The sequence below is a fragment of the Sorex araneus genome, chromosome 1 (assembly GCF_027595985.1).
Source record: "Sorex araneus isolate mSorAra2 chromosome 1, mSorAra2.pri, whole genome shotgun sequence".
Lineage (NCBI taxonomy): Eukaryota > Metazoa > Chordata > Mammalia > Eulipotyphla > Soricidae > Sorex > Sorex araneus.
In genome coordinates, this window is record NC_073302.1 from 388,327,431 (window position 1) to 388,354,831 (window position 27,401).

The window sequence follows — 27,401 nt, forward strand, 5'->3', positions numbered from 1 at the left end:
CTCTCTGTGATATATTCCCAGGAGTGGTATTGTACAGGTTTTTTAAAAAATTTTTTTGTGGAAGGTTTGGGAATCACAATCTGTGGTATTCAGGGGCCCACATGCACTGTTGGGGAGCAAACCAGAGTCTGTAAAAGTGGTCATTATGCACCGCAAATGTCTGACTTTCTGTATATCTCTCGGGGTAAATGTACAGTTTCAAACTTGAAATACTCTACATAAAACAGTTTGTAAGGAAAAAAAAAAGACATGACCTTCATGAACATGTAACATACTCTGAATCTTACCAATAGATCTGTAATTAGGTCATATGAAGCTTTTAAATACATTGCTCAGTCCTAAGTGGGCACTAGACCTCTTTCCCATGGAGAGGATTAAAATAAAAGTGACTTTCTCTTTCCTTTTGCAAAAATAAATGACTTCTATTTTCAGATAAAACACAAATCAGCAGAAACATACAAATTAGTCAGTACTGGTATAAAGAAAAGAGAGGCTAAATTAAAATGAATTTAAGTGAATAAGTGAAATTAAAAGCATCTCTTTTGCATCAGTACATCCTACTGCTCTTATAATACCATCAGAGAAATGAGAAACAGGGATATCCAATTTGTTTTCTATTCCAAAGGTCATATATAAGTAAGAGTACTTTCAAAATCATCCTAAAAAGACAAAGGACTTATGAAAAAAGTATGTTTTTATATTTTCCACAACAAAAGTAGCTTTAAATACATTGCTTTGTATTATGTACTTGATTATGTACTTAAAATGTGTTCATTGTTAAAAGAAATGGGGGGGAACACACAAAAAAATGGGTACTTCCTGCTTCAAATATATTCATGACTGTTAAAAATTTAAATGATATGAAAAATCTCCAGGAATGGAGAGGAGAGTTCCAATTCCTCTTAATACAAATCTTTTATTAGCTTAGCCTTTGCTTAACCTGGGAGAAGTGGGTGGGAGAAGGAATAGCTAGAGGAAGTCTAGGATTCTTAAACCTTGCATCTTGTTTTCGTTTTCCCTGTCCTTCTTATCTGCCCTCTCCTGCGAATCTGCCTGGGGATCAAGACTTAGGCTACTTAGTTCTATACTCCGTCTTAAAAGAAAGACAGCTATTCCTGCAGGGTAGGTTAAATCTGGTAAATAGGGTAGTCACCTCAGACAATGTCTAATATATCAATTCCCAGCAGGGGAAAAAAAAGGTCTTCTGGCTTTCTGAGCTACAGTGCTGGTTCCCATTATATAATTATACAATTCCCATTATCAACCAAAATGTAATCTATTGTCTATGACAGATAAATATGGATATTTTTATCCATATTTTATTATTTTATATTTTATCCACATTATATCCATATTTTATCCACATTTTATCTAAAAATAGATATGGCTGCTAAAATCTGAGGGCGAGTATAAGAGAGACATTACTGGTGCCCGCTCTAGTAAATCGATGAACAATGGGATGACAGTGATACAGTGATCTATGACAGAGCCTGACTCTACTAGGTTCAATACTTACCAAATTCTCTATTCTTTTTTTTTTTTCCTTCAGTCATCCATCAAATGTATGACCTCATTCTTATCTCTCTCCTTTGGGGCTGTGGGGAGGAGTGTGAGTACCACTCATAGTTGTACTCAGGATCTACTGGCTCAGAGCTCAGGAATGGTTTCTGGTGGTGCACTGGGGAGAGCACAAAGCTTCTCATGTGTAAACCATGTGTTCTAGCCCTTTCAATCATCTTTCCAAGCTCTTATTTACTTTTTAAACTGTGTGTGTATATGTGTGTCTTTATGCCAAAACACTAGGACCTAGAGTGCAATAACTTATTTTTTTTCTTTACTGTATTTCCAAGTTCCTAAAAGTGTCTGGCAGAAGCAAAGGAACTAAGGTGTTCACTCAGTTTTAATGAAAGATGGAATTAAGAAGTTAACTTTATCAACTTAAAAACCTAACCATCTAGAGGAAAGAGATCAGTGATTAGTTAAGAACTTAGCTAAAATAGGTATTTCATCTTAGAAACATGAATTTTTAAAAAAAGTACTATTCATATAGCTTAATATATGGGGCATGTAAAACTATTTACCAGGGGCAAAACTGAAGGTACAAAATTGCATTTTTAACAAAGTGTTTTTTTTTTTTTAGGAGTTATATGAAGTTCACATATCTTTAATCACTTTAAAGTATATAATTCAGTAATCTCTAGTTCATTCACAATGTTGTACAACCAGCAGTTGTACTCAATTCCAAGATATAGACATCAGAAAAAAAAAATCCATCTGCGTTACACAGTAACTACCCATTTCTTACTTCCTCTAGAAACTAGTAACTACTGTGCAGTTTCTGTGTCATACATTTACCTATTCTGAGTATATTTTACATAAATAGAATTATTCAATGTCACCTTTTATATGTCCGGTTTCTTTCACTTAGCACACAGTTTTTTGAGATTGATCCATATCATATTACATATTAGTGTTTCATTCCTTTATATGGCTAATAGTCCATTGTGTATATATATATATATCTCATATTTTATTCATCCATTCATCTGTTGATAAGGCACTTCGGTTTTTTTCAGTTTTGGGCTACTGGGATATTGCTGTTATAGGCATGTACTAAGTATTATTCTTTTACATTATGAAAGAACAGATAAGTATAAGCCTAATATGGATTTAAAAAAACAAAAATTAGATAAAATATAGAAGCATGCGCGGTAATATCAGTATATCATTAATTCAGAAGCCTTAAAAGAAAAAAGAAGTATATACCTCTGAATACCCTAGAAGTGAAAGGTTTAGGATATTAAAAACAAAACAACAACAAAAAAAAAACAATGCACGAAGTGTTCTTGGACCGTATTAAGAAAATACAATTCACAGAAAAAAGCAAATGAACTATCAATTCAAAAACAATTCAGGAAACAAATTTCAATGGTATCATTTATTTGTCCTAAATTGGGGGAGGAGGGGAGAACACTGATAATACCTAATACCTAATCTTGACAAAGAAGCAAGGAAAAGAATTTTCTACTACACTACTGGAAGTTAATAAAATATTTTAGAATAGCTTAACAATATCTCAGTTTAAAAATGTATAAATCTAATGGTACACATGAAAAATTTCTGCAAACTTGAATGAATAAAACTTTTAAATGTATATGTAAAGGCTGTAAAATGATATGTTTATAAAAGCAAATATAGTAAGTTATAATGAACTGGGAACTGTTATAAGCATTTACACATATTTAAGAATTATAATAAGCCTGTGAAGTAATTATCTACATTTTAAGGAAGAAAAAACTGAAGGCTGCTCAAGGTCATACACTAAGTAATTTATAGAGCAAACAGAGAAGGGAACACCAAGTAAAGAGTATTTGGAGGACCAGCCTGGGTTGGAAGATGCGAACCGAATGTAGACTATAGATGGAACACAATGGCCACTAATGCCTCTAGTGCAAACTACAACATCCAAAAGGTAAGAGAAAACAAAAGAGAATGCCCTGCCACAGAGGTGGGGTGGGGTGGGGGGGAGGGAGTGGGGGTGCTGGGAGGGATACTGGGATCATTGGTGGTGGAGAATGGACACTGGTGGAGGGATGGGTACTCAATCATTGTATGACTGAAACACAAGCATGAAAGTTTGTAAATCTGTAACTGTACCCTGTACCCATGGTGATTCACTAATAAAAAATTAAAAAAATAATCTATAGAGCAAAGATAATGAACCCAGTCTGACCTCAGAATTCACAATTTTAACTGCAATAACTACACAACTGGATAAAGATGTATGTATGACCATCAGACACTACTCTCTTTGGGTGTTTTGGTTGTTTTTAATTTTAGGGGTTATATTCAACTATGTTGAAGGGACACTCATACCAATGCAGCATGTTTTAGGCCCAAAACTCAGTGCTCACCTGACATTACAGTGTTAGGACTCTTGTTGCTAGAGGAGATCATGGTAAGAATCAGTGGTGCTGGGGGAGATGTGGACTTGCCGGGTTTCCTATTCAGGCCTCAAATAAGCTAGGCATCAATTCCAGCCCTTTAAGCCATATACCAGGACAAACCTTTGACTTTTTTTATTGGCAAAAATATCTAAATTACTTTTAATGTTCTTCAATAAGTATATGAAGACAGTATGTTCTAACGTCAAAAAGACATTCATTGTGCACTGTTAAATTATAAGATATTTTAGTATTCATATGATATGATCTTACTTTTATATTAAAAATTCCGTATGTGTATATTTTTGCTTAAGTCTGATAGTATATAGGCTGGAGATATAGTAGTAGGTAGGGTTAAGGAGCCTGCCTTGCACATGCCCAGTCTCCTTTGATTCCTGGTACCACATATGCTCCCTTAAGCATCAAGATGAGTGATCCCTGAGCTCAGAGTCAGGAATAGTTCCTGAGCACTGGAGGCTGTGGCCTAACTCTCCACTCCAATCTTCCAACGAAAGTCTGATAGTATACAGATGAAACTACAACCACTAGAGACAATTCAAGAAGGAGACTATTTACGCATTTAGCAATCAATATTCATCATAAAATTTAGGTAATATAACATAATAGAAGAACAAAGTAAATTTCAATAACTATAACTATCATTTTAGTATATTTCAGTCTTCCTCTAATACATAGTTTAGTGCTACAGTGAAAGTTTTGAGTCCCAGCACTACATTCTCAGAGCACTGCCCCCAATAAGAGAGGGAGAGAGACAGAGAGACAGAAAAGAGAGAAAAGAAAGAGATGAAAAACAGAAAATTATATTCTTCCAAAGGAAGTGTGTCATTAAGAAGAGAGTAGTCTATTGTGTCAATATTTGCAGAGGAATTCAAGTAAGATAAGGAGAGAAAAGTACCTAAATGTATTTGGCAACACATTGGCTTTAATGTCCAAGACAAGAGAAGTTTCATCTTTGTAGAAGGGGAAATAATATGTAATGGGCTAAAGCAGCATTCTTTAACCACTGGTCATAAAAGTTTTACCACCTAGTTTATAACTGCTAGTCTCTGGACCAGTATGTAGAACTAGTACTGCATACTGGTCTGCAGATATAGGTTGAAGAACTCTGAGTGAAAGGGAAAATGAAAGTAAGGAAGTGGCTTTATAGACAACTTTTTTCATTTTTCTCATATAAAGATCAGAGATAAAAATGAAGTGGAGGGCTGGAGCTATAGCACAGCGAGTAGGGGTGTTTGTCTTGCACGGGGCAGACCCGGGTTCGATTCCCAGCATCCCATATGGTCCCCTGAGCATCGCTAGGAGTAATTACTGAGTGCAGAACCAGGAGTAACCCCTGTGCATCACTGGGGATGACCCAAAAGCCAAAACAAAACAAAAGAAGTGGAAAAGGATAAGGTTTGGGGAAAAAAATGGTTTAAGGAAAAGCTGTTTTTCAGTTTAATTTTGTTTTTCGACCTGGCAATGATCAGTGCTTACCCCTGGCAGGGCTTAGGGGACAGGGATCAAACCCGGGTCAGGCAAGTGCACTACCCACTTGGGCCCTGTTTTTGGTTTTAAGAAATTTCTTTCTTTTCTTTTTTTTTTTTATTACTGGATTGGACTTTAATAAGATTTTTTAATTTCCCAAACAGATGAAGATATCAGTATATATCCTGGGAAATTAGGACAAAAAATGAAAGATTACTGTTTCAGTTTCCTCCCCTCCCTCCTCACCCTCTCCCCTTTCCTTATGATTTCAGTACAGATACTGAAAGTTTATCAGGTATATCCCTTTATCTACTTCCAAGACTCAGTTCCTGTCTGAAATGATGATTTCCAACTATTATTGTCATACTGGTATCTTCTCCCTCCTAACTGCCCTTCACCGCCTTCACATTCTTGTGCCAAGCTTCCAAATACTGATCAGTACTCCTGACCTTGGATATTAAACACACACACACACACACACACACACACACACACACACACACACACACACACACACACACACACATGCATATACATATATATATATCATAAATAAATGCAGTCATTCTATATCTGTCCCTCTCATTCTGACTCATTTCACTCAGCATAATACTCTCCATGTCCATCCATTTATAAGCAAATTTCATGACTTCATTTTTCCTAATAGCTGTGTAGTATTCCACTGTGTAGAAAGAGAAATTTCTGGGCTGGAGCAATTGCATAGCAGGTAAGACACTTGTCTTGCATGAAACCCAGCCAGGTTTGATCCACAGCACCACATATGGCCCAAAAATAAAGGAAAAATATCCTGAAGTTTGTTTGTTATGAGCAATTCAAAAAAAGGGAAAAAGAGGACTGGAGTGTAGGAATAGTAAGGATTCATATATCACACATCAGCATCTCTAGGTGTAAAACACACAAATGTTAAAGGAAAGACTTCACCCACTGTTTTCAGACATATCTTTGTATTTATGTTTTTGTATTGGATAAGGCATTTAATATACTGCAGAGTACACAAACCAGGTTAATAAAATTTTAAACCTAGTACCACCAATAAAATAAAATAAAATCTTGGCATCTCCAAAATAAATTAAAGGCAAACTAATCAACATGATGTAAAATTCATATAATTTTTTTTTATTTAAAAATCTGACCTCTCGTTTGTCTAACGCAGCATATTCAGCTTCGATTTCTTCAGCTTCAGGGTCTCTTGAGAACACCATCTGAGATTCCAGATTAAGGGCCAAATCTTTGTGGTGTTGTTTTTCAGCACAATCACAAGGAGTATCTTTATTTTCATTCTCAGCAAACAAGTCTCCTCCATGCTTTACTAAAAGCTAAAATGAATTAAAAAACAATCAAAACCTTATAACCACAGACATAAAAGTCAAGTTACTTCATGCTTATATAAAAAAATTAAAATGAGCAAAATAAAAATGTACAATGTATAAATTAAATGGCAATAACATCTATTTAGATAGCAGTAGCTTCTAATTTTAAGATTAGTGATTTCTGTTAATCAGTACACAGATGAATTCCTTTGGATAAAAACAACAAAAATCCACACCTAAAACTTTACAAATACATTGCGAAGCATTCTAGTAAATCCTAAAATAAAGTTTTGAGTAGCACTGTAGCACTGTCATCCCGTTGTTCATCGATTTGCTCAAGCGGGCACCAGTAACATCTGATTGTGACACTTGTTGTTACTGTTTCTGGCATATTGAATACGACATGGGTAGCTTGCCAAGCTCTGCCACGAGAGCAGGATACTCTCGGTAGCTTGCTGGGCTCTCTGAGAGGGATGGAGGAATTGAACCCGGGTCAGCTGCGTGCAAGGCAAACACCCTAGTTTGAGTAAATATAAAAATCTTAGTTATTCAACATTTAAAATTTTATAAATGCCTATGTATCTTTCTTAAACAAGGATACCCAAGATCAAAAGCTGCAGTTAATCTCAGACCCATGCAAGGCTAAACAGACCAGGGTAAATTGAAAGAGGTTGGGTCTGTCTGGTGCCTGCCCAAACAGAGCCCCCAGGTACCACTTGTTTCCACAATCCAAAATCACCACCATGTTCCTGCCTTGACTCCACCATCTTGGAAGAGAACTCCAAAATATCTGCTGAAAACTCAGGTATGTGGGTTTTGTGACTAAAATCTGGCTTTCTTGTGGGTCAGTTTGGGCTACCTTCCCCCACTTCCCTGTACTTTGTGAAGCCTGAGCAGTCAGCTCCACACCTTAAAGCTGTCACCCAATTAAAAAAGCTATTCCAGCTTTACCTTCCCTGTAAAAATACTGAATGCCCTGAACAAGTACAATGACCTGTAATACCTGTATTGCAAACCACAATGCACAAAAGGAGAGAGAGAAAGATGGAAAATGCCTGCCATAGAGGAGGCTGGGAGGAGGAGGGGCTTTGGGGGTGCTGATGGGAGCGAAATGGGGGACACTGGTGGTGGGAAATGTACATGGTAGAAGGATGAATGTTGGATCATTGTATGCCTGAAACCTAATCACGAAGAGTATTTTCAAGGTCTATCTCATGACTATTCAATAAGAAATTTTTAAAAATAACAAAAAAAAGAGTGGGGGGGAAAAAAGGAGGATACACAACTGCTAGAACTGTAGTCAGTACTAATACCTGTGTTTCCCAAAATGGTTTTCATGTGTATCATTTGTTATCCAGCCAAACAACGAACTGTCTCTGTGCCTGGGGGCCACTCCTAGATGTATTTGGGGAACCATGTCTTGATGAGGATGGAACCAGGATCTGCCACATGCAAAGCAGGCACCTTATGTCCTGTACTATCAGGTTTCTATCTTAATTTTATCCTTTTAGTTATTTTCCTAGTACTCCCTGTTCTTTCTCAGTCACGTTTCTCAAATTAGTGACTGACAATAACTACCTCTTCAATTCCTGATCAAATGACTCAATTATTCTCAGCATTTCACTTGCATCCTGACCATTTCAGTCAAGTGACTTCAGGGAGAATCAAAACCTCTTATACCTTAGTCATTCCTTATCTTGTAATTCTTTACCTTTCTGCAGCATGTCACGTGACTATCTTCTCTCCTTGACATTTTCTTGGCATTCTTAATACTGTATTATCCTGATTATCCTCACTGCCTTTTGTTTCCTACAAAGATCACTTCTTGCTCTCACTTTCTTTAAATATAGTAATTCTCTAAACTGATGATGTAAACTTGACTTTATCAATATATTACTTTCTTGCATTTCTCAACTATCAACTCCATGCAGATAATATTCAATTCTAAACTGGATTTTTTAAAATTTTATTTTATATTTTTTATAATGTAGGAGCACTGCTATTTATTCAGCCACTAAACTGGAATCTTTATTCCCATTTAGATCTAATTTTGTCTTTCTTTTTTTTAAAAAAACTTTTAAAATTGAGGTTCTGGATCTAATTTTCAATAGCTTAAATAAATGGAGATAAATAACCTAGAATGCAATTCCCATCCTTGCAATTATAAACTCAAGAATGGAGAGACAGCTTAAAAGGCTCAGTGTGTGCCTGGCATGCAGAAGGCCCAGGTTTGATCTTTGGTACCACAGGGCTCCCCTATAATAGCCAGCACAGCCAGGAGTAAAACACTAAATATGTAAACAAAAACTAAATATTCTCTGAGGTCAGAAAGATAATACCAGAGATTTAGATGCTTGTCTTGCATGCAGCAAACTGATACCCCAACCCCCACTCTAGTACTACTAGTCATAACCCCTTAGTCTAGAGCCAGGAATAAGTCTTGCTGGGTAAAGTGCAAGGGAAAAAAAAGAAAAGAAAAGAAAAGAAAAGAAAAGAAAAAAGAAAAGAAAAGAAAAAAGGAAAGAAAAGAAAGGAGAAGAAAAGAAAGGATGAAAGAAAGAAAGAAAAGAAAGGAAGGAAGGAAGAAGGAAAGGAAGGAAGGAAGGAAGAAAAAAAGAAAGGAAGAAGGAAGGAAGGAAAGAAAGAAAGAAAGAAAGAAAGAAAGAAAGAAAGAAAGAAAGAAAGAAAGAAAGAAAGAAAGAAAGAAAAAGAAAAATTCCCTTCATTTCAACCAGATCCTTTACCTCAGCTCTCCTTTTAAATATTTGTTAACTGCAAGCAGGCTTCAGATTGATCAAGGATTGAAACTATGCTTATCTTGTATGTACACTGGTGTACAGTGTACAGAGATGGGAAATGCAGCATCCTATTATCAAAATCCAATCATGAACAACTTTATAACTGTGTATCTCACTGTGATTCAACAAAAAACCAATCAAACAAAAATACCAAAAATAAAACCATGCTCATTTTAAGACTAGAAAAAGGAAGTCTCTTCAATAGGGGAATATTGGGGAAAACAAACATCCATATGCAAAGAAAAAAACTGATCACTAACTCACAACAAACACAAAAATTAATTCAAAATTGGACTAAAGACTTGAATATTAGACCCAAGCCATGTTATACATTGAAGAAAAACTAAGCAAACACTTCACAATATTGGCCCCTAAACAGTGACTTAACTCTAACTTTAAGGAAAACAAAATCAAAATTAGGGGGTCTAGGGACAGTTCAGTGGTCTGTGACTGCATGAAGTTATGAAGCAACCAACTCATTCACAGATGGTAGAAATGCCAAGCAATTGAGTCTTTCTAGAAAATAATATGGACATTCCTAAAAAAACTAGAACTTAAATTTCCCAGCAATACTACTCCTGGCAATATAGCCAAGTGGCTGAAAAAAAAAAAAAAAAACCAAAAAGCTTTTAAAGTAAAAATAGGGCCAGAGAGATTGTTCAATTAGCTGAAGGGAGAGGCCCTTCAGCTAATTGGGATCCCCTAGTTTGGATCAGGGGACCCCACATCACATGGTCCCCTGATCCTAGTCAGGAACCACCCCCAAGTACAGAACTTAAGGGTAACTCTTCAACACCATAAGGTGTGATTCAAAACCACACAAAGAAAAAATATAGGCAAATGTCATTAGACCAAAATAAAATGCTTCTGCATAGTTAAAGAAATTATCATTAGAAGCAATAGATAAGAGGTAGAGAGTACCACATTTATGATTTTTCCTTGCAAGCAGCTCATCCTGGTGAGATTTCTGGCACCTGTACATGCTTCTCTGAGGATCACCAGAAGCGAATGAAGCGATGAAAACCCGGCAACCATGAGTTTCCAGAAGCAAAACCCAGGTATGCGGGTTCCAGGACTAAGACTCCAGGCTTTACAGCAGAAATTGAGAGGGGCTGTCCCTCCCTGTTTCCCCACAGCTTGGGGTTCTGGCTGTCATGCCCACGATCTGCCTCCAGGCGCCATCTCAGGCCATCAATGGTCTTGATCCGAAGACTCCCAAATGAATCTCAAAATGGATTAGCTTAGCTCCTATAGAGATGTCTCTGGACCCGAACCATTTACAATTTTAGAAATCCATGCAACCTCTGATTATATTCATAATGAGCAATTCTTCCCTCCCTCCCTCCCTCCCTCCCTCCCTCCCTCCCTCCCTCCCTCCCTCCCTCCCTCCCTCCCTCCCTCCCTCTTTCTTTCTTTCTTTCTTTCTTTCTTTCTTTCTTTCTTTCTTTCTTTCTTTCTTTCTTTCTTTCTTCCTTCCTTCCTTCCTTCCTTCCTTCCTTCCTTCCTTCCTTCCTTCCTTTCTTTCTTTCTTTCTTTCTTTTTCTTTCTCTTTTTCTTTCTCTCTCTTTCCCTCCCTCCCTCCCTCCCTCCCTCCCTCCCTCCCTCCCTCCCTCCCTCCCTCCCTTCCCTTTCTTTCCCTCCCTTCTTTTCTTATATCACCGTGAGATACTTACAAAGCTTTCATGTTTGAGTTTCAGTCATACAATGATCACACACCCACACCTCCATCAGTGTACATTTTCTACCACCAACATCCCCAGTATCCTTACCACCCCCCGCCCCTCCCCCTGCCTCTATAGCAGTTTCCCTCTTTCTCTCTCTCTCTACTTATCAGCATTATGGTTTGCAATACAGATAATGAGAGGCCATCATGTTTGGTCCTTTATCTACTTTCAGCATGCATCTCCCATCTTGAGTGATCCCCCCAACCATCACTGACTTAATAATCCCTTCTCTATCCCAGCTGCATTCTCCCCCAGCTCATAAGGCAGGCTTCCAACTGTGGAGCAACCCTCCTGGTTCTGTCTCTACTGTCCTTGGGTGTCAGTCTCATATTAGGATATTTTATGTTCCACAAATGAGTATAGTCATTCTATGTCTGTCCCTCCCTTTCTGACTCATTTCACATAGCATGATATGACCAGTCACTTATAAGCAAATTTCATGACTTTATCTTTCCTAACAGTCGAACAGTATTCCATTGGGTAGATGTACCAAAGTTTCTTTAACCAGTCGTGTGTTCTTGGGCATTTGGGTTGTTACCAGATTCTGGCTATTGTAAACAGTGCTGCAATGAACATATAGGTGCAGATGTCATTTCTAGTGTGCTTTTTTCCATCTGCGAGATATATTCCAAGAAATAGTAATGCTGGGTCATATGGAAGCTCAATTTCTGGTTTTTGAAGGAATACCCATATTGTTTTTCAAAAAGGGCTGGTTCAGTTGGCATTCTAACCAACAATGAAAAATGAAAGAGAGTCCCTTTCTCCCCACATTTCGTGCCAGCACTGGTTATTCTTGTTCTTTTTAATGTGTACCAGTCTCTGTGTGGTGTGAGATGATATCTTATTGTTTTGATTTGCATCTCCCTGATGATTAGCAATGTAGAGCATTTTTTCATATGTCTCTTGGCCATTTGTATTTCTTTTTTGAAGAAGCTTCTTTTTATTTCTTCTCCCCATTTTTTTTTAATGGGGTTGGAAATTTTTTCTTCTACAATTCTACTAGTGTCTTGTATATCCTGGATATTAATTCCTTATCAGATGGGCATTGCATACATATTCTTTCCCATTCTATGCGCTCTTTCTGTATTTTGGTCACTTTTTTTTTTTCCTTAGGTACAGAAGCTTCTTAGTTTGATGTATTCCCATTTGTTTATGTGTTTCAATTTGCCTGGTCAGTGGTGTTTCATCCTTAAAGATGCTTTTAGCTTCAATGTCATGAAGAGTTCTGTCTACATTTTCCTCCATGTACCTATGGATTCAGGTTTGATATTGAGGTCTTTAATTCATTTTAATATGACTTTTGTGTCTTGAGTTAGACAGAAGTCAGAGTTCATGTTTTTACATGTAGCTGTCCAGTTTTCCCCACACCACTTGTTGAAGAGGCTTTCTTTGTTTCACTTCACATTTCTTGCTCCTTTATCAAAGATTAAGATGATCATATATTTGAGAATCTGTGAAAAATATTCAACTCTGTTCCATTGGTCTGTTGGTCCATTTCTAGCCCAATACCATGCAGTTTTAATTACTACTGCTTTGTAGTGCAGTTTGAAATTGGGGAAGGTGATACCACCTATCTTCTTTTCCAAAGGATTGCTTTAGCTGTTCGTGGGGGTTTGTTGTTCCATATTAATTTCAGGAGTGTTCTGTCTGTTTCTTTGAAGCATGTCCTGGGTATCCTTATAGGGACTGCATTAAATCGGCTTAGTGCTTTGGGGTGTATTGCTATTCCATTGTTAATCTTCCCTATGCATAGAGCAGTGGATGTATCTTCATTTCCTAGTGTCCTCTTCTATTTCTTCAAGTAGTGTTTTGTAATTTTCTTTGTATAGGCCCTTCACCTCTTTAATTAAGCTTATTCTGAGGTACTTGATTTTCTGAGGCACTATTGTCAACAGTATCTTTTTTTTTAAAATTGAATCATCACTGTATGACTGTTTGAGTTGCAGTCATACAATGGTCGAAAACCCAGCCCTCCATAAGTGTACATCTTCCACCACCAATGTCCCCAGTATCCCCACCCCCCTTCACATCCCACCCCTCTCTCTGCCTTTATGGCAGACAATCTCCCCCATACTCTCTTTGTATTGCTTGTTATGAATAGCACCAGACATTGCGGGCTGTGGGAGCGGCTGTCTGCTCCTGGAAATCTAAGATTTTAGATAATTAGGGTCTGTAGAAATCTCTGCAGGGAGCTGCTCAGTTTGGAGATTCTTTTGTGTGTTTCTGGATCATGGCCCATAAGGAGCTTAAGTAGCAGCCAGAGGCAGTTTGTGGGCGTGACCTTTAGGGTCCGATGGGGACCAGGGGAGCCCAAGGCTTTTTGAGCTAGTAAAGAGTCTCATTAGTCTCTGCAGCCTTCAAAAGCCTCCATCACTCAGCAGTACCACCTCACAATAGCCAAAATCTGGAAACAACCCAAGTGCCCTAGAACAGATGACCGGTTAAAGAAACTTTGGTACATCTACACAATGGAATACTATGCAGCTGTTAGAAAGCATTAAGTCATGAAATTTGCATATAAGTGGATCAACATGGAAAGTATCATGTTGAGTGAAATGAGTCAGAAAGAAAGAGACAGACACAGAAAGATTGCACTCATATGTGGAATATAAAGTAGCAGAGAGGTACGAGCTACCAATGATGCAACCTCTGTCAGAAAGCCCCCTGGACTCAGTCACTAAAATACTAAAATACAGAAATCTAGAGCCTCATGGCCGCTACTGTGGCCACATGACCTCATATCTCTTCATTCTCAGCAATGGAAAATAAATTATCAAATGCTTCCTTTCCAGCAGGTCCGACTCTGGGGGGGAAACTCCAAACAATAATAGTGAGTTTTTTTGTTTGTAATCAAAGTAAAGAGAAAGTAAAGTGAAATTTATCAACTATACAGGTGGGGTGGGGGGTTGGGGGGCGGGGTTTGGGGGGAGATTTACTGTGGTTCTTGGTGGTGGAATATATGCACTGGTGAAGGGATGGGTGTTCGAGCAGTATGTAACTGAGACTCAAGCCTGAAAGCTTTGTAACTATCAACATGGTGATTCAATTAAAAGAAAGTACTTAATTTTAAATAATTAAACATCAATTATGATTACACATTACCGAGACATAAATTTTACCATATCAAATATTTAATAAAAACGAAGTTCCTACCTCCACACAGGTTTTCATTCCAGAGGCAGCAGCATAGTGGAGGGGTGTGTTTTTTTTATTATCAACTGCATCAATAGCTGCTCTCTCATATTCGCCTTGATCAAGCTTTGCTCCTTTCCACCTTAATATCATCTGCAGACAATCTGCTCTTCTAAAATCATCTTCTGCAGGTCTTGCTAAGCGAGGATGTAGGGCTCCTTCAGATATCATAATTTGAGGTCCCATACACAACAAGTGCATAGATGTTTCATTGTGTACATTCCGTTTATTTGGATTTCCATCTCTACCAAAAAGAAAAGTCCTAAAATGGTAAAGGAAAAGCATGAGGACAGAGATAATGAAGTTAAGATAAAAGTACTTCTAAGATGCTACTACAATTTTTATAAAAGTATTGCTTCTTAATAGTTTGAATTCTTGCAGCTTAGTTACTAATTCACAGTTATAAAACAAAACAAAACAACTCTATTCTGTGTTGTCTGGTTCAACCTCTACGGAAAACAGATGGAATCTTTAAAAAATAAACAAACAAACAAAAACTAAGTATAGAAATTCCCTAAGATCCAATAGTGTCACTTCTGGGCATCTATTTCAAAATCATTAAAACATTAATGCAAAAAGACACATGCACAACTTACTTATTGTAGCACTTAATACAATTGCCAGGCTATGGAAGCAACCTAAATGTCCAAAGATAGATGGATGAATTAAGAAGTTGTAACGTGTACACACAATAAAATACTACACCGTGTAAGAAAGGATAAAATGCAGGGTCTTGAGCAACATACAATGGGTAGGGCGCTTGCATTGCTTGTGACTGACCTGGGTTCGATCCTTGGCACCCATATGGTCCCTAAAAACCCTCCAAGAGTAATGCCTGAGCACTTTCAGTTACGGTCCAAACATCAAAAAAGTGTTTAAAAAAGATGAAATGCAGTTCACTGCAATTTAGAAAGAACAACAGGTCATTATGCTAAGTGAAATGAGTATGAGGGATGAGGACAAACACTTGATGATCCCATCTGTATGTAAAGATAAACAAAACATGGGAATAGATGGCAACAAATTATGACAAATCCTTGGCACTGCATTATAAAATTTAATATTACTAAAGCATGGGGTTTGCAAGGAGTGGATATGAAGAAGTGAACTACAAGTAATACAGGGACTGAAGAGCACTGGGTACTTTGCCAGTGGTAGTGACAGGTTCTAACTGTATATCTAGACAATAAAGGTTAAACTAAAAAACAAAACCACTCACAATTATACCTCAGAAAACCAAGTGCGTAGAAATCAACAAAAGAGGCGAAAGACTTATACAAAGAAAACTGTAACTCAATACTGAAAGAAATAAAAGAAGACATGAAGAAACAGAAACAGAGGCCCTGTTCATGAATGGGAAGGATTAATACTTGTCAAAATAACAATTTTGGGGGCCGGAGCGATAGCACAGCGGGTAGGGCGTTTGCCTTGCACGCGGCCGACCCGGGTTCGATCCCCGGCATCCCATATGGTCCCCCAAGCACCGCCAGGAGTAATTCCTGAGTGCAAAGCCAGGAGTAACCCCTGAGCATCGCTAGGTGTGACCCAAAAAAGCAAAAAAAAAAAAAAAACAAAAAAAAAACAACAAAAAAAACAATTTTGTCCAAAGCACTAAACTGATTCAATGCTGTCTTTATAAAAATAACTATTACATTTTTAAAAGACAATAGACCAAAAGCTGTTGAATGTATATGAAGTAATTAAATCCCCAGATTATGCAGAGCAATCTTAGCGAAAGACAAGATGAATGATTCTCCTTCAATTCTGAATTATACTGCAGTACTCAAAACAGTGTGAAACAGAAATAAGACAAAAATAAATTCTCAGACCAATGGAACAGAATTCAGAATCAAGAGACTAATACTGAGGTGTATGGACATCTCTGATATCTTCAAAATCTTTGCTAAAGGAGCAGAAAGTATAAAGTAGAGCAAGGAAATCCCCTTCAATAGTGCTGAGAAAAACTAGTCAGTCACAAGCAAAAATCTGAACTCAGACTACTTTCTAACACCAAGCACAAAAGTCAAAGCAAAATGGATTAAAGAATCTTGATATCAGACCTGGATTCATAAATTAAACTGAAGAAAATATGGGTAGAGCACTTCATAACATTGCATCTTCGATGATTTGATGCCACTGGTCAAACATATGAAAGCAAAGAAAACAAATGGGACTACATGAAACTAAGCAGCTTCTGCACTGCAAAGGATAAAGGATAAAATGACCAGACTACAAAGGCACCCCAGAGACTGTAAGAAAATATTTACTACATACCTAACAAAGGATTCATATTCAAGATATGTAATGCACAGATAAAACTTTACAATAATAATAACAATAATAATAACAAACCCAATAAAAAATACAGGGATATGTAGCTGGTGAGATAGTACAGTGGGAATGGTGCTTGCCTAGCACATGGTTGACAGGGGTTCAATCCCCAGAATACCATATGAGCTTTCTGAGCACTGCCAGATAAGGACCCCCCACCCCCAAAAAATGAAGGTGGGGAGAAGAGATGAACAGAAACTTCCTCAAAGACTCACAGATTGCCAAAGGTATACGAAAAATGTTCTGCATCACTTTATCATCAGGAAAATGTGAATTAAAGTAACAATGAAATATCACCTCACATCAGTGAGACTTGGCACACATTACACATATACAGACAAAAAAAAACCAGCCAGTGTTGGTGTGTTGGTGAGGATGTGGGCGAAAAAGGACCCCACACCCACTGCTGATGGAAATGTCAAGTGGTCTAGCCTTTTGGGAAAAAAATAAGTGTAGGATAACATTGGGTTTGCCCGTTCAGCCTTGCCGCAGGAAACTTTGTTTACCTTAAAGCAATGTCCTTTCTGTATGGACACAGGAAGACAGTTAATATTATGCTTTGTAACTTGAAAGTAACTTTGGAGTTGACTGACTCTAATAATATTGACTTCTGGGCATCTATTTTCTCACTCAGTTGCCCTCAGTTCCTAACACCCCAAAAGCAGAGTCCCATGAGAGCCTGAATGGACCCAGGGCAAGCTGTGAGCTACCCTGGCATCGAAATGGGCCAGGCCAAAGCACAATACTCAACTATAAGTTGAGAGTATGGTCATAGAGAAATACTGTCATGATCCAAAAGTAACGACAAGACTAGGACCCTACTGGGATTAGGAAGACTAACCTGGCCTAAGGACTGTGGTCTGGAATATAAAGTGAATGTCCTCAGGAAGAACTAAACTTTAAGTGTGATATATCTCTTACTGTGCCCATACAGAATGACATTGCTAGAAATATCAGTAGATTTACTACAACTAATTAAGTGGGTTACTAGCCGAGGAAAGAAGAAAGTGACACACCCTGGATGGGATCCCTCCCTTAAGCGGAACTCCTAGTAATCTGGAGTAATCTCCATAGATGAGATTTTGTTAATCTCCTGGAGGAGTGGTCTTATCCCTTTGTTGATTTGCTAATGTTCAAGCCCCCTTTGTGTCACCACCCTATGTGACTGCTATATAAACTAAGACTGTAAGAGAAGCAGGGAGAAGACACAGAAAGACACAGAAGAAGAGCACAGAAGAAGCATGACAGAAGACACAGAGGCAAAACAGAAGACACATGAGAAGACACAGAAGCAAGAGAGAAGACACAGAAGCAGAGACAGAGAGGTTGGAAGAGACCAGAGGAGTGACTACAGAGACAGAGACAGAGATAGAAAGACAGAAGAGAGCACAGCGGCACACACAGAAGCAGAGCACAAGGGGGAGCCATCCCAATCCTGTCCATAAACAGTGGCTCGAGAGCACTGAACACAAGCGGTGAGAGAGAGAGAGAGAGAAAGAGCGCCGCCCCGAGTGCCCGCAAACAACACACATCAAATCATCCCCCTTCTGTGCGCGCATGTTTGTAATTTTTTTACAAATATGGATGCTTCTTAGAAAACTAGGAATTGATTTTTGCATAATACAACAATTCTACTTCTTGTCATTCACCCCAAAAGTCCAAAAAGCATTCAAAATAGAGTTCTTCGATATCTTCAAAATCTTTGACATATTTTGAAATCTCCTTTGATAGAAAGAGAACATCTGCACTCATGCTCATTGTAGCACTATTCACAAAGCCAAAATCTGTAAACACTTCAAGTGTCCAAAAAAGGATGAATGGATAAAGAAATTTTGAATGTGTGTGTGTGTGTGTGTGTGTGTGAGAGAGAGAGACAGACAGACAGACAGACAGACCATACAGACAGACAGAGAATGAGAGATATACACACAATGGAATACTAAACAACTGTTGGGGTCTCAGTAGCTGGCCTGAGACTTTGACTAAATCCCCTGTCCTTGAAAGAAAAAGCTGGCCCTGTTTACAGGGGCCCAAGGCTTGCTTCAGCACCTCATACACGTAGGTACTCTGGTTGAAGATAAGGGATGTACTAGTTACCATCTGCCTGAGCTAATACACCTGGCCCTGAGAGCGGGAGATGTAAATCATTAACATCTGTATTGAGCCTAACCAGGTAAATGTGATATATGTGGATTGCCCCATAAATGTGTCTATAAAAACCCCTGTGTGAGAGCTAATAAATGGATTGTTGATTGACCACCAACTTTCCCCCCTCCGTGTGGTTTCTCGGTGATGGCGGGAGTCCTCGGGTGCGTGGAGGGTCAGGGCACAGGCTTGTCCCCTTCCCACTCCCTCTCCTATAGGGAGTAAGTCCAGTGACCAGGGGGATTGTACTCCAGTGTGCCGGCGTCGACTGGCCAGGACCCCGATACACAACTATAAGAAAAAATGAAATCTTGCAATATTTTTTAATGTGGATGGACTGGAGAATATTATGCTGAGTGAAGTTAGTCAGAAGGAGAGGGTTAGGTACTGAATGAATTTCCCCATATGTGGGATATAAAGACATATAGTAAAGATAGAACAGAAAGAGAACTGGTCCTTAGTAGAAATCACATCAATGCAGAAGGGATGGGGAAGGAACCAAATGAGGGGGTGGAGGGAAAAGGTACTAGGACAATGGTGGAGGGATGTTGACATTCTGGTGGAGGGTGTGATGTTGGAATGCCATATGCATGAAATCCTGTCATTAATTAGCACTGCACTATAGCAATGTCCTCCTATTGGTCATTGATTTGCTTAGTGGGCACCAGTAAAGTCTCCCATTGTGAGACCTGTTTTTACTGTTTTTGGCATATCGAACACACCATGGGTAGCTTGCCAGGCTCTCCGAGACGGATGGAGGAATCGAATCTGGGTCGGCCGTGTGCAAGGTAAACACCCTACCCGCTGTGCTATTGCTTCAGTCTGTCATTAATTATAAAAAACCCAAAAATTTATATTTAAAAAATGAAAATTATATTTTAAAATATTTTAAAAATAATTTTTAAGTTACCTATACAGCTATACAATATAAATATAATTATTTTTAAATGTCTCAATTCTATAAAAATACTAAGAAATACAAGTGTTGAAAGATATAACAATTTTCACATAAAAATTGATTTTAACAGCGGAGCTTTGTTATCTAATCAATTTCAACACTAGAATTATACAGTTGTGACTTTTGCCTACTTAAAAAAACTAAAAAATTTAAAATGTAGTTAAAAAAAAGAAATACAAGTGTTACCTCTCATAGAACTTATCAAACATATTAGACCTACTGCACCCTTCTTAGGAAAAAAAAGGGTTCAGTGGCTTCTCCCCCAGGAATCTACCTTCTATACATGAAAAACAGATAGTGAAACACCAACTGAATCTGACTCACACCATGGATTGCTCCAGGGCTTAGTACTGTCCACTTTGGGAAAGACTGATCTTTTGGAAAGAGAGCACAGGATCCCTTTTCTGATTTTTATTTTAGGGAGTTGGCTGGCCATACCTGGAGGTGTCAAGGTTTACTCCTGTGCTAGGATTACTTCTGGCACTGATAAGGGGAACAAAGGTGTGCTAGGAATTGAATCCCAGTCAGCTGCATGCAAGGTAATCACCTTAACCCCAGTGTACCTCTACAGCCCCCAAGGCAGCATCAGATCTCTTAAGTCAGCAGTGCCATATACTGGTCAAGAATACGTCAAGAGGGACCCTCTGCGGCGCTTAAAGACTTTGACTCCAAAGATGTAACACATTCGGGCATCCAGCGCAGCACCCGAGAGCAATGCATTGGGACACCAAACTGGGCTACAACTCGGTGCTGCTGGGGGTGGATTTTTTTTTTTTTCCTCCCCACCCTGTCTTCCTGCATGAAAAGCGGCGGGCTGGCGGCACCATGTGGCAGGCGCCATCTTCTGATTCCAGACCCACAGGTATTCGGATTTTACTTTGGGGGCTCCCAGGAACTCATGGGAAGGGGGCGTAACCGGCACGCCCTCGGCCCAGATAAACCCGGAGCCGCTGAGCGCGAATCGGACCCTCTGCGCCTAAAGACTTTGAATTCAGAGACTTCTTACAGCAATGCACTGGGACTGTGAGCTGGGCTATGTAATTTCTGGCAGAATTCTCCCTGGACTTTATACAGAAATCCAAAACCGCGCGGACGCGACTTAACATTTATAATTGTTCAGCAATGTGAATTGGTTCCATTTGAACAGGTCTGACTTGGGGGGGAAACTCCAAATAATAACAGTAAGTTTTTGTTGAAAATATTGAAGGTTTTTAATGTAGCAGCCACCTCTGGACTGTGAACTAAGCAAAAGCCCCACGCTGGCCAACGTGGCGTGGCGTACACCATACTATGAGGCGCAGGAAGGGGGATGAGGGGGAAAAAGAAAAAAAAAAAGGGAAAAGGAAAAAGAGAAAAAAAAAGAGAGAGAGAGTTATGTCAACTATAGTGAGTTTTGTGTTGAATTATGGAATGTAATCAAGGTAAAGAAAAAATGAAGTGAAATTCATTAGTTATACAGTAGGGGGTAGGGGTGGGGGCGGGGGGTATACTGGGGTTTCTGGTGGTGGAATATGGGCACTGGTGAAGGGATGGGTGTTTGAATATTGTATAACTGACATATAAACCTGAGAACTTTGTAACTTTCCACATGGTGATTTAATAAAAATTAAAAAAAAAAAAAAAAAGAATACGTCAAGAATTCTCACTCTCTGTTCATTTATAATTTAATTTCTAATGTTTATCTTTTAGCTACAGTTCCAAGTTTCATTAAACATTCATAATATTTTTATAGCATTAGCTAATAAAAAGATGGAGAGAAAAAAGATGAAAAAGGAAATGGAGATGTAAAGAAAAAAAATGGGGGGCGAGGGAAGAATACCTAGGCCCTACACACATGTCAAAACCATAAGTGTTTTTTTTTTGTTGTTGTTTTTTTTTTTGCTTTTTGGGTCACACCCAGCGATGCTCAGGGGTTACTCCTGGCTTTGCACTCAGGAATTACTCCTGGCGGTGCTTGGGGGACCATATGGGATGCCGGGGATCGAACCCGGGTCGGCCGCGTGCAAGGCAAACGCCCTACCCGCTGTGCTATCGCTCCGGCCCCAAAACCATAAGTGTTTTTTAATTATTTTAAAACAGTATTAGAAAGTAATGATACTTATTACTTAAAGATACATAGTGCTTTTGTTTCTCTATTAGAGCGGGAAGGGCATTTGCCTTACATGTGGCCGACCCGGGTTCAATTTTTCCGTCCCTCTCAGAGAGCCCGGCAAGATACTGAGAGTATCCCGCCCATATGACAGAGCCTGGCAAGCTACCCAAGGCATATTCAATATGCCAAAAACAGTAACAAGTCTCACAATGGAGACTGTTACTAGTGCTCACTCGAGCAAATCTATGAACAACGGGACGACGGCACTATAGTGCTACCTCATTTCTCTTGAGGACATTTATTATTGTTGTTGTTGTTTATTTTAGGGCCATACCCAGCAATGTTCAGGGTTATTCCTGGCTCTGCACTCAGGAATTACTCCTGGAGCACATATGGGATGCAGGGGGATGGAACCTAGGTCAGCTGCATGCAAGGCAAACACCCTAACCGCTATACTATTCCTCTGTTCCTCTGGAGCTAAAGTCTCTGAGTACATATTTAATAAGGATGGTGACAGTCAACATAAGTAAAGCACATAATTTCATGTAAGTCTGAGACTAAACTTTAAATCTAGGAAAATTTTACTTCCTCGAAGTCATTAGCCTTTGAAATAAACCATATATTAGTAAAGTATCATACTTTCTCAAAGATGAAGTGTGATTAGAGGGGCCGGAGCGATAGCACAGCGGGTAGGGCGTTTGCCTTGCACGCGGCCGACCCGGGTTCAATCCCCGGCATCCCATATGGTCCCCCAAGCACTGCCAGGAGTAATTCCTGAGTGCAAAGCCAGGAGTAACCCCTGAGCATCGCTGGGTGTGACCCAAAAAGCAATAAATAAATAAATAATAAAGTAAATCTCCAAATCTTAAAATAAAAAAAAAAAAGATCTAATTCCAAGGTGGTAATCTTTACCAATAGTAGATCTAAAAGAGGTGCCTTAACTACGACTAAAGCCAGACATCAGAGTTGTTCATGGCTCCTTTGGTACTATCCCTTGGCTATAGTTAGAGAATTATTGCCAGTTTCGTGGCTATATATATATAATAAAACCAAAACTCTATACCTCACCTGCTCTTACAGGAACACAAATTAAGATCCTGGGGTCTTAATCCTATATGACAGATCTACATTTTGGAGATGGGGGGGAGGGGGGAGGAAATCTATCCATGAATCTAAACAACTTGTTCTTCTAGAAAAAGATTCTGGGTCTTACTATTTATCTCTAGAAGGAAAGTAAGACTAGCATTTTTAAGTTTTACAGTGTAAGAAAACTCTCCAAAGCCTGGGGTCTCATTAACTTCATTACACTTCAAATAAAATTTTAGACCTCTTGGGAAGTTATTCTTTAAAAGTATTTTCTATACTGATTCAGTCATAGTTTAATTCCCAAGGCTTGTCTTTTAGCCAAGGTCTCAAGTTTCAGTAAAATTGGCTCAGAAAAATCTAACTGTAAATATTTACTCCATAGTCCCACAGAGTTTACACAAAGCTTCAAATCCCCATAGAAAATATGTATGCCCTTTATTTCTTGATCTGGGTTTCCTAGGAACTGACCCAGACTACCTATAAAAATCCAGTTTAAGTATCATGTAAAAATATAAGTTCAATGTTAAATATAAAGTGTACTGCTAAGTCATAAAATAGTATGAATTCCTATGTATATATTTTCTTTTAGATTACTCAGTAACCTTTTGGGCAGGTTTTTACTCCGTTAATAAAACAACCATATGATGGAGACAAACATATATATTCCTGCTTAGAAAAACCAATATTATTGGCCTGATTAGCAGTTCTCAAAATTTTTGGTCGGGGGAATACTGTTTAACTTTAGGTTCTTTTTTTTTTTTTTTTTTTTAGGGTAAGGAATGTTGCTATAGAACAGAGAGTGAAGCAAGGGCCTCACACATGCAAGGCATGAGCTCTACCACTGAGTTGCATCATCTGTCCTACTATACAACTTTAAAAATTACCACAAGCCCATACTAGTATCTGACAACAGAGATTTCAGGTTGAAAAAGATTAGAAGGGACAGGGAAGACCATTTTTTACTAATCAAGGGATATATATAGCAGGAAGAAATCACACTCTTAAACATGTATGTACCTAATGAGGGACCAGCTAAATACTTAAAACAACTGCTAACAGGTTTTAACAAGGACATTTCTAGCAACACAATAGTAGTTGGAGATTTCAACACTGTCCTATCACCTCTAGATAGATAAACAAGATTAAAACTAGCAAGGAAACACTGGCTTTGAAGGAAGAGACAGAAGAGAGAGGGCTAATAGATCTATACAGGGCTCTGCAGCCCCAAAAGAAAGAATACACATTTTTTTCCAGTGCACATGGAAAATTTTCCAAAATAGACCACATGCTGGGTCACAATACATACCTCAATAGAATCAGGAAGATTGAAATTGCATCAACTATCTTTTCAGACCGCGATACACTGAAGATAGAAGTTAATCACGCACAGACACGGAGAACTAAATCAAACACCTGGAAATGAAATAACTCAATACTGAACAACGAGAGGGTCAGGAAGGAAATCAAGGAAGAAATCAAAAGATACCTGGAAACAAATGAGAATGAAGACATGAGTTACCATAACTTATGGGACACAGCTAAGCCATGTCAAGGGGAAAATTTATAGCTCTACAAGCATTCCTCAGGAAGGAAGAAAGGGCCTACATACATAACTTGATTTCACAGCTCAAGATATTAGAAAAGGACCAACAAAAGGAGCCCAAAACAAGCAGAAGGAAAGAAATAACAAAACTTGGAGCAGAAATTAACAACATGGAAACCCAAAAAATAATCCGAAAGATCAATGAAACCAAAAGCTGGTTCTTTGATAAAATAAACAAGACTGATAAACCACTAGCAAGGCTCACAAAGAAAGAGAGAGAGAGAGAGAGAGAGAGAGAGAGAGAGAACCCTAATAAACTGAATCAGAAATGAAAAGGGGGACATCACAACAGAAATCAAGGAAATTCAAAAGATCATCAGAGACTACTTTGAAAGTTTGTATGCCATGAAACAAGAGAACCAAGAAGAAATGGATAAATTCCTGGATTCTTATCATCTCCCAAAGTTGAACCAAGAAAATCTGGAATACCTGCATAGACCTATTAATATCAAAGAAATTGAAACTGTAATCAAAAGTCTTTCCAAAAACAAAAGCCCAGATTCAGATGGATTCACTAGTGAATTCTTCCAAACATTTAAAGAGGACCTATTGCCAGTTCTTCTCAAACTTTTCCGGGAAATTGAAGAAACAGAAACTCTCCCAAACAGTTTCTATGAGGCACATATTTATCTAATATCAAGAGCAAACAAAGACACCACAAAAGAAAAAAACTGGCCAATATCACTGATGAACAAGGATGCAAAGATCCTCAAAAAAATATTAGCAAATAGAATCCAACAACTCATCAAAAAGATTATACACCATGACCAAGTGGAATTCATCCCGGGGATGCAAGGATGGTTTAACATTAGGAAATCAATCAACATAATCCATCATATCAACAAAAGAAAAGATAAAAACCATATGATCATATCAATAGATGCAGAGAAAGCATTTGACAAGATCTAGCACTGGTTTATAAAGAAAATTCTCGCCAAAATGGGTATAGAAGGGTCTTACCTCAAAGAAGCCATCTACCACAAGTGTATGTCAAGTATCATCCTCAATGGGGAAAAACTAAGAGCCTTCCCTGAGATCTGGGACGAGACAAGGATGCCCACTCTCACCACATCTGTTTAATACAGTACTGGAAGTACTTGCAATAGTGATTAGGCAAGAAAAAGATATTAAGGGCATTCAGGTAGGAAAGGAAAAAACCAAGCTCTCACTATTCGCAGATGATATGATACTGTCTTTAGAGAACCCTAAACCTCTCCCAAGAAACTTCTAGAAACAATAGACTGGTATAGTAAAGTTGCAGGCTATAAAATCAATACCCAAATGTCCATGGCTTTTCTACACGCAAAAAATAAGAGAAGAAAATGACAAAAAAAAAAAAGCAATCCCGTTCACAATTATGCCTCAGAAAATCAAGTACCTCGGAATCAGCTTACCCAAGGAGGTAAAGGATCTGTATAAAAAAAAAACTACAAAACGCTACTTCAAGAAATAAAAGAAGACAGGAGGAAATGGAAAGATATTCCCTGCTCATGGATTGGGAGAATTAACATAGTCAAAATGGCAATACTACCCCAAACACTGTACAAATTCAATGTGATCCCTATAAGGATACCCATGACATTCTTCAAAGGAATGGAGCAAACAGTCCTGAAATTCTTATGGAACAATAAGCCCACACAAATAGCTAAAGCAATTCTTGGGAAAAAGAAGGTGGGAGGCATCACCTCCCCCAACCTCAAACTCTACTACAAAGCAGTAATAATTAAAACAGCATGGTACTAGAACAAAGGCAGAGTTGCAGACCAATGGAACAGTGTTGAATATCTTGACACACACCCTCAAATATATGATCATCTGTAGGATAACATTGGGTTTGTCCTTTCAGTCTCACCACAGGGAACTTAGTTTACCTTAAAGCAATGTCCTTTCTGTATGGATACAGGAAAACAGTTAATACTATGCTTTGTAACTTGGGAGCTGATTGACTCCAATAATATTGATTCCGGGGCATCTGCTTTCTCAACTCAGTTGCCCTTAGTTCCTAGCACCCCAAAAGCAGGGTCCCATGAGGGACAGAATGGATCCAGGGCAAGCTGTGAGCTACCCTGGCATTGAAATGGGCCAGGCCAAAGCACCACAATACTCAATTATAAGTAGAAATCATGGTCGTAGACAAATGCTGTCATGATCCAAAAGTAATGACGAGACTAGGACCCTGCTGTGGTTAGGAAGACTAACCTGGCCTGAGGACTGTATTCTAGAATATATAGTGAGATAACTTTAGAAAGAACCAAAGTTTAGTCTGATATATCTCTTACTGTGCTCATATAGAAAGACATTGCTAGAAATAGTAGAAGTTTACTGTAACTATTTAAGTGGATTACTAGTCGAGGAAGGAAGAAAGTGAAACACCCTTAAGCGGATCTCCTAGTAATCTGGAGTAATCTTCTTAGATGATATTTTATTAATCTCCTGGAGAAATGGCCTTATACCTCTTTGTTGATTTGTTAATGTTCAACCCACCTTTGTGTCTCCATCCTATGTGATTGCTATATAAACTAAGACTGTAAGGGGAAAAGAGGAAGAAGCAATGAGAAGTGAGAAGAAGGGAGAAGTAAGACAGAAGCAACAGAGAAGACACAGAAGAGAGAGAAGACACAGAAGCAGGAGAGAAGACACAGAAGCAGGAGAGAAGACACAGAGACAGAAAGGTCAGAAGAGACCAGAGGAGAGACTACAGAGACAGAG

The 27,401-nt window shown here is 38.5% G+C and overlaps 1 protein-coding gene across 3 annotated transcripts in view; it reads right to left on the reverse strand.

Annotated features, from left to right (window-relative positions):
- ANKIB1 (ankyrin repeat and IBR domain containing 1) overlaps positions 1-27,401 on the reverse strand; it is a 151,868-nt gene that overhangs the window by 65,521 nt on the left and 58,946 nt on the right. For all 3 annotated transcript variants that reach the window (XM_055123825.1, XM_055123823.1, XM_055123822.1), the window contains exons 3-4: positions 14,439-14,739; positions 6,587-6,769 (exon numbers count right to left, since the gene is read on the reverse strand). In XM_055123825.1, the coding sequence (XP_054979800.1) occupies positions 6,587-6,769; positions 14,439-14,739 (484 nt within the window). The remainder of the gene's footprint in view (positions 1-6,586; positions 6,770-14,438; positions 14,740-27,401) is intronic.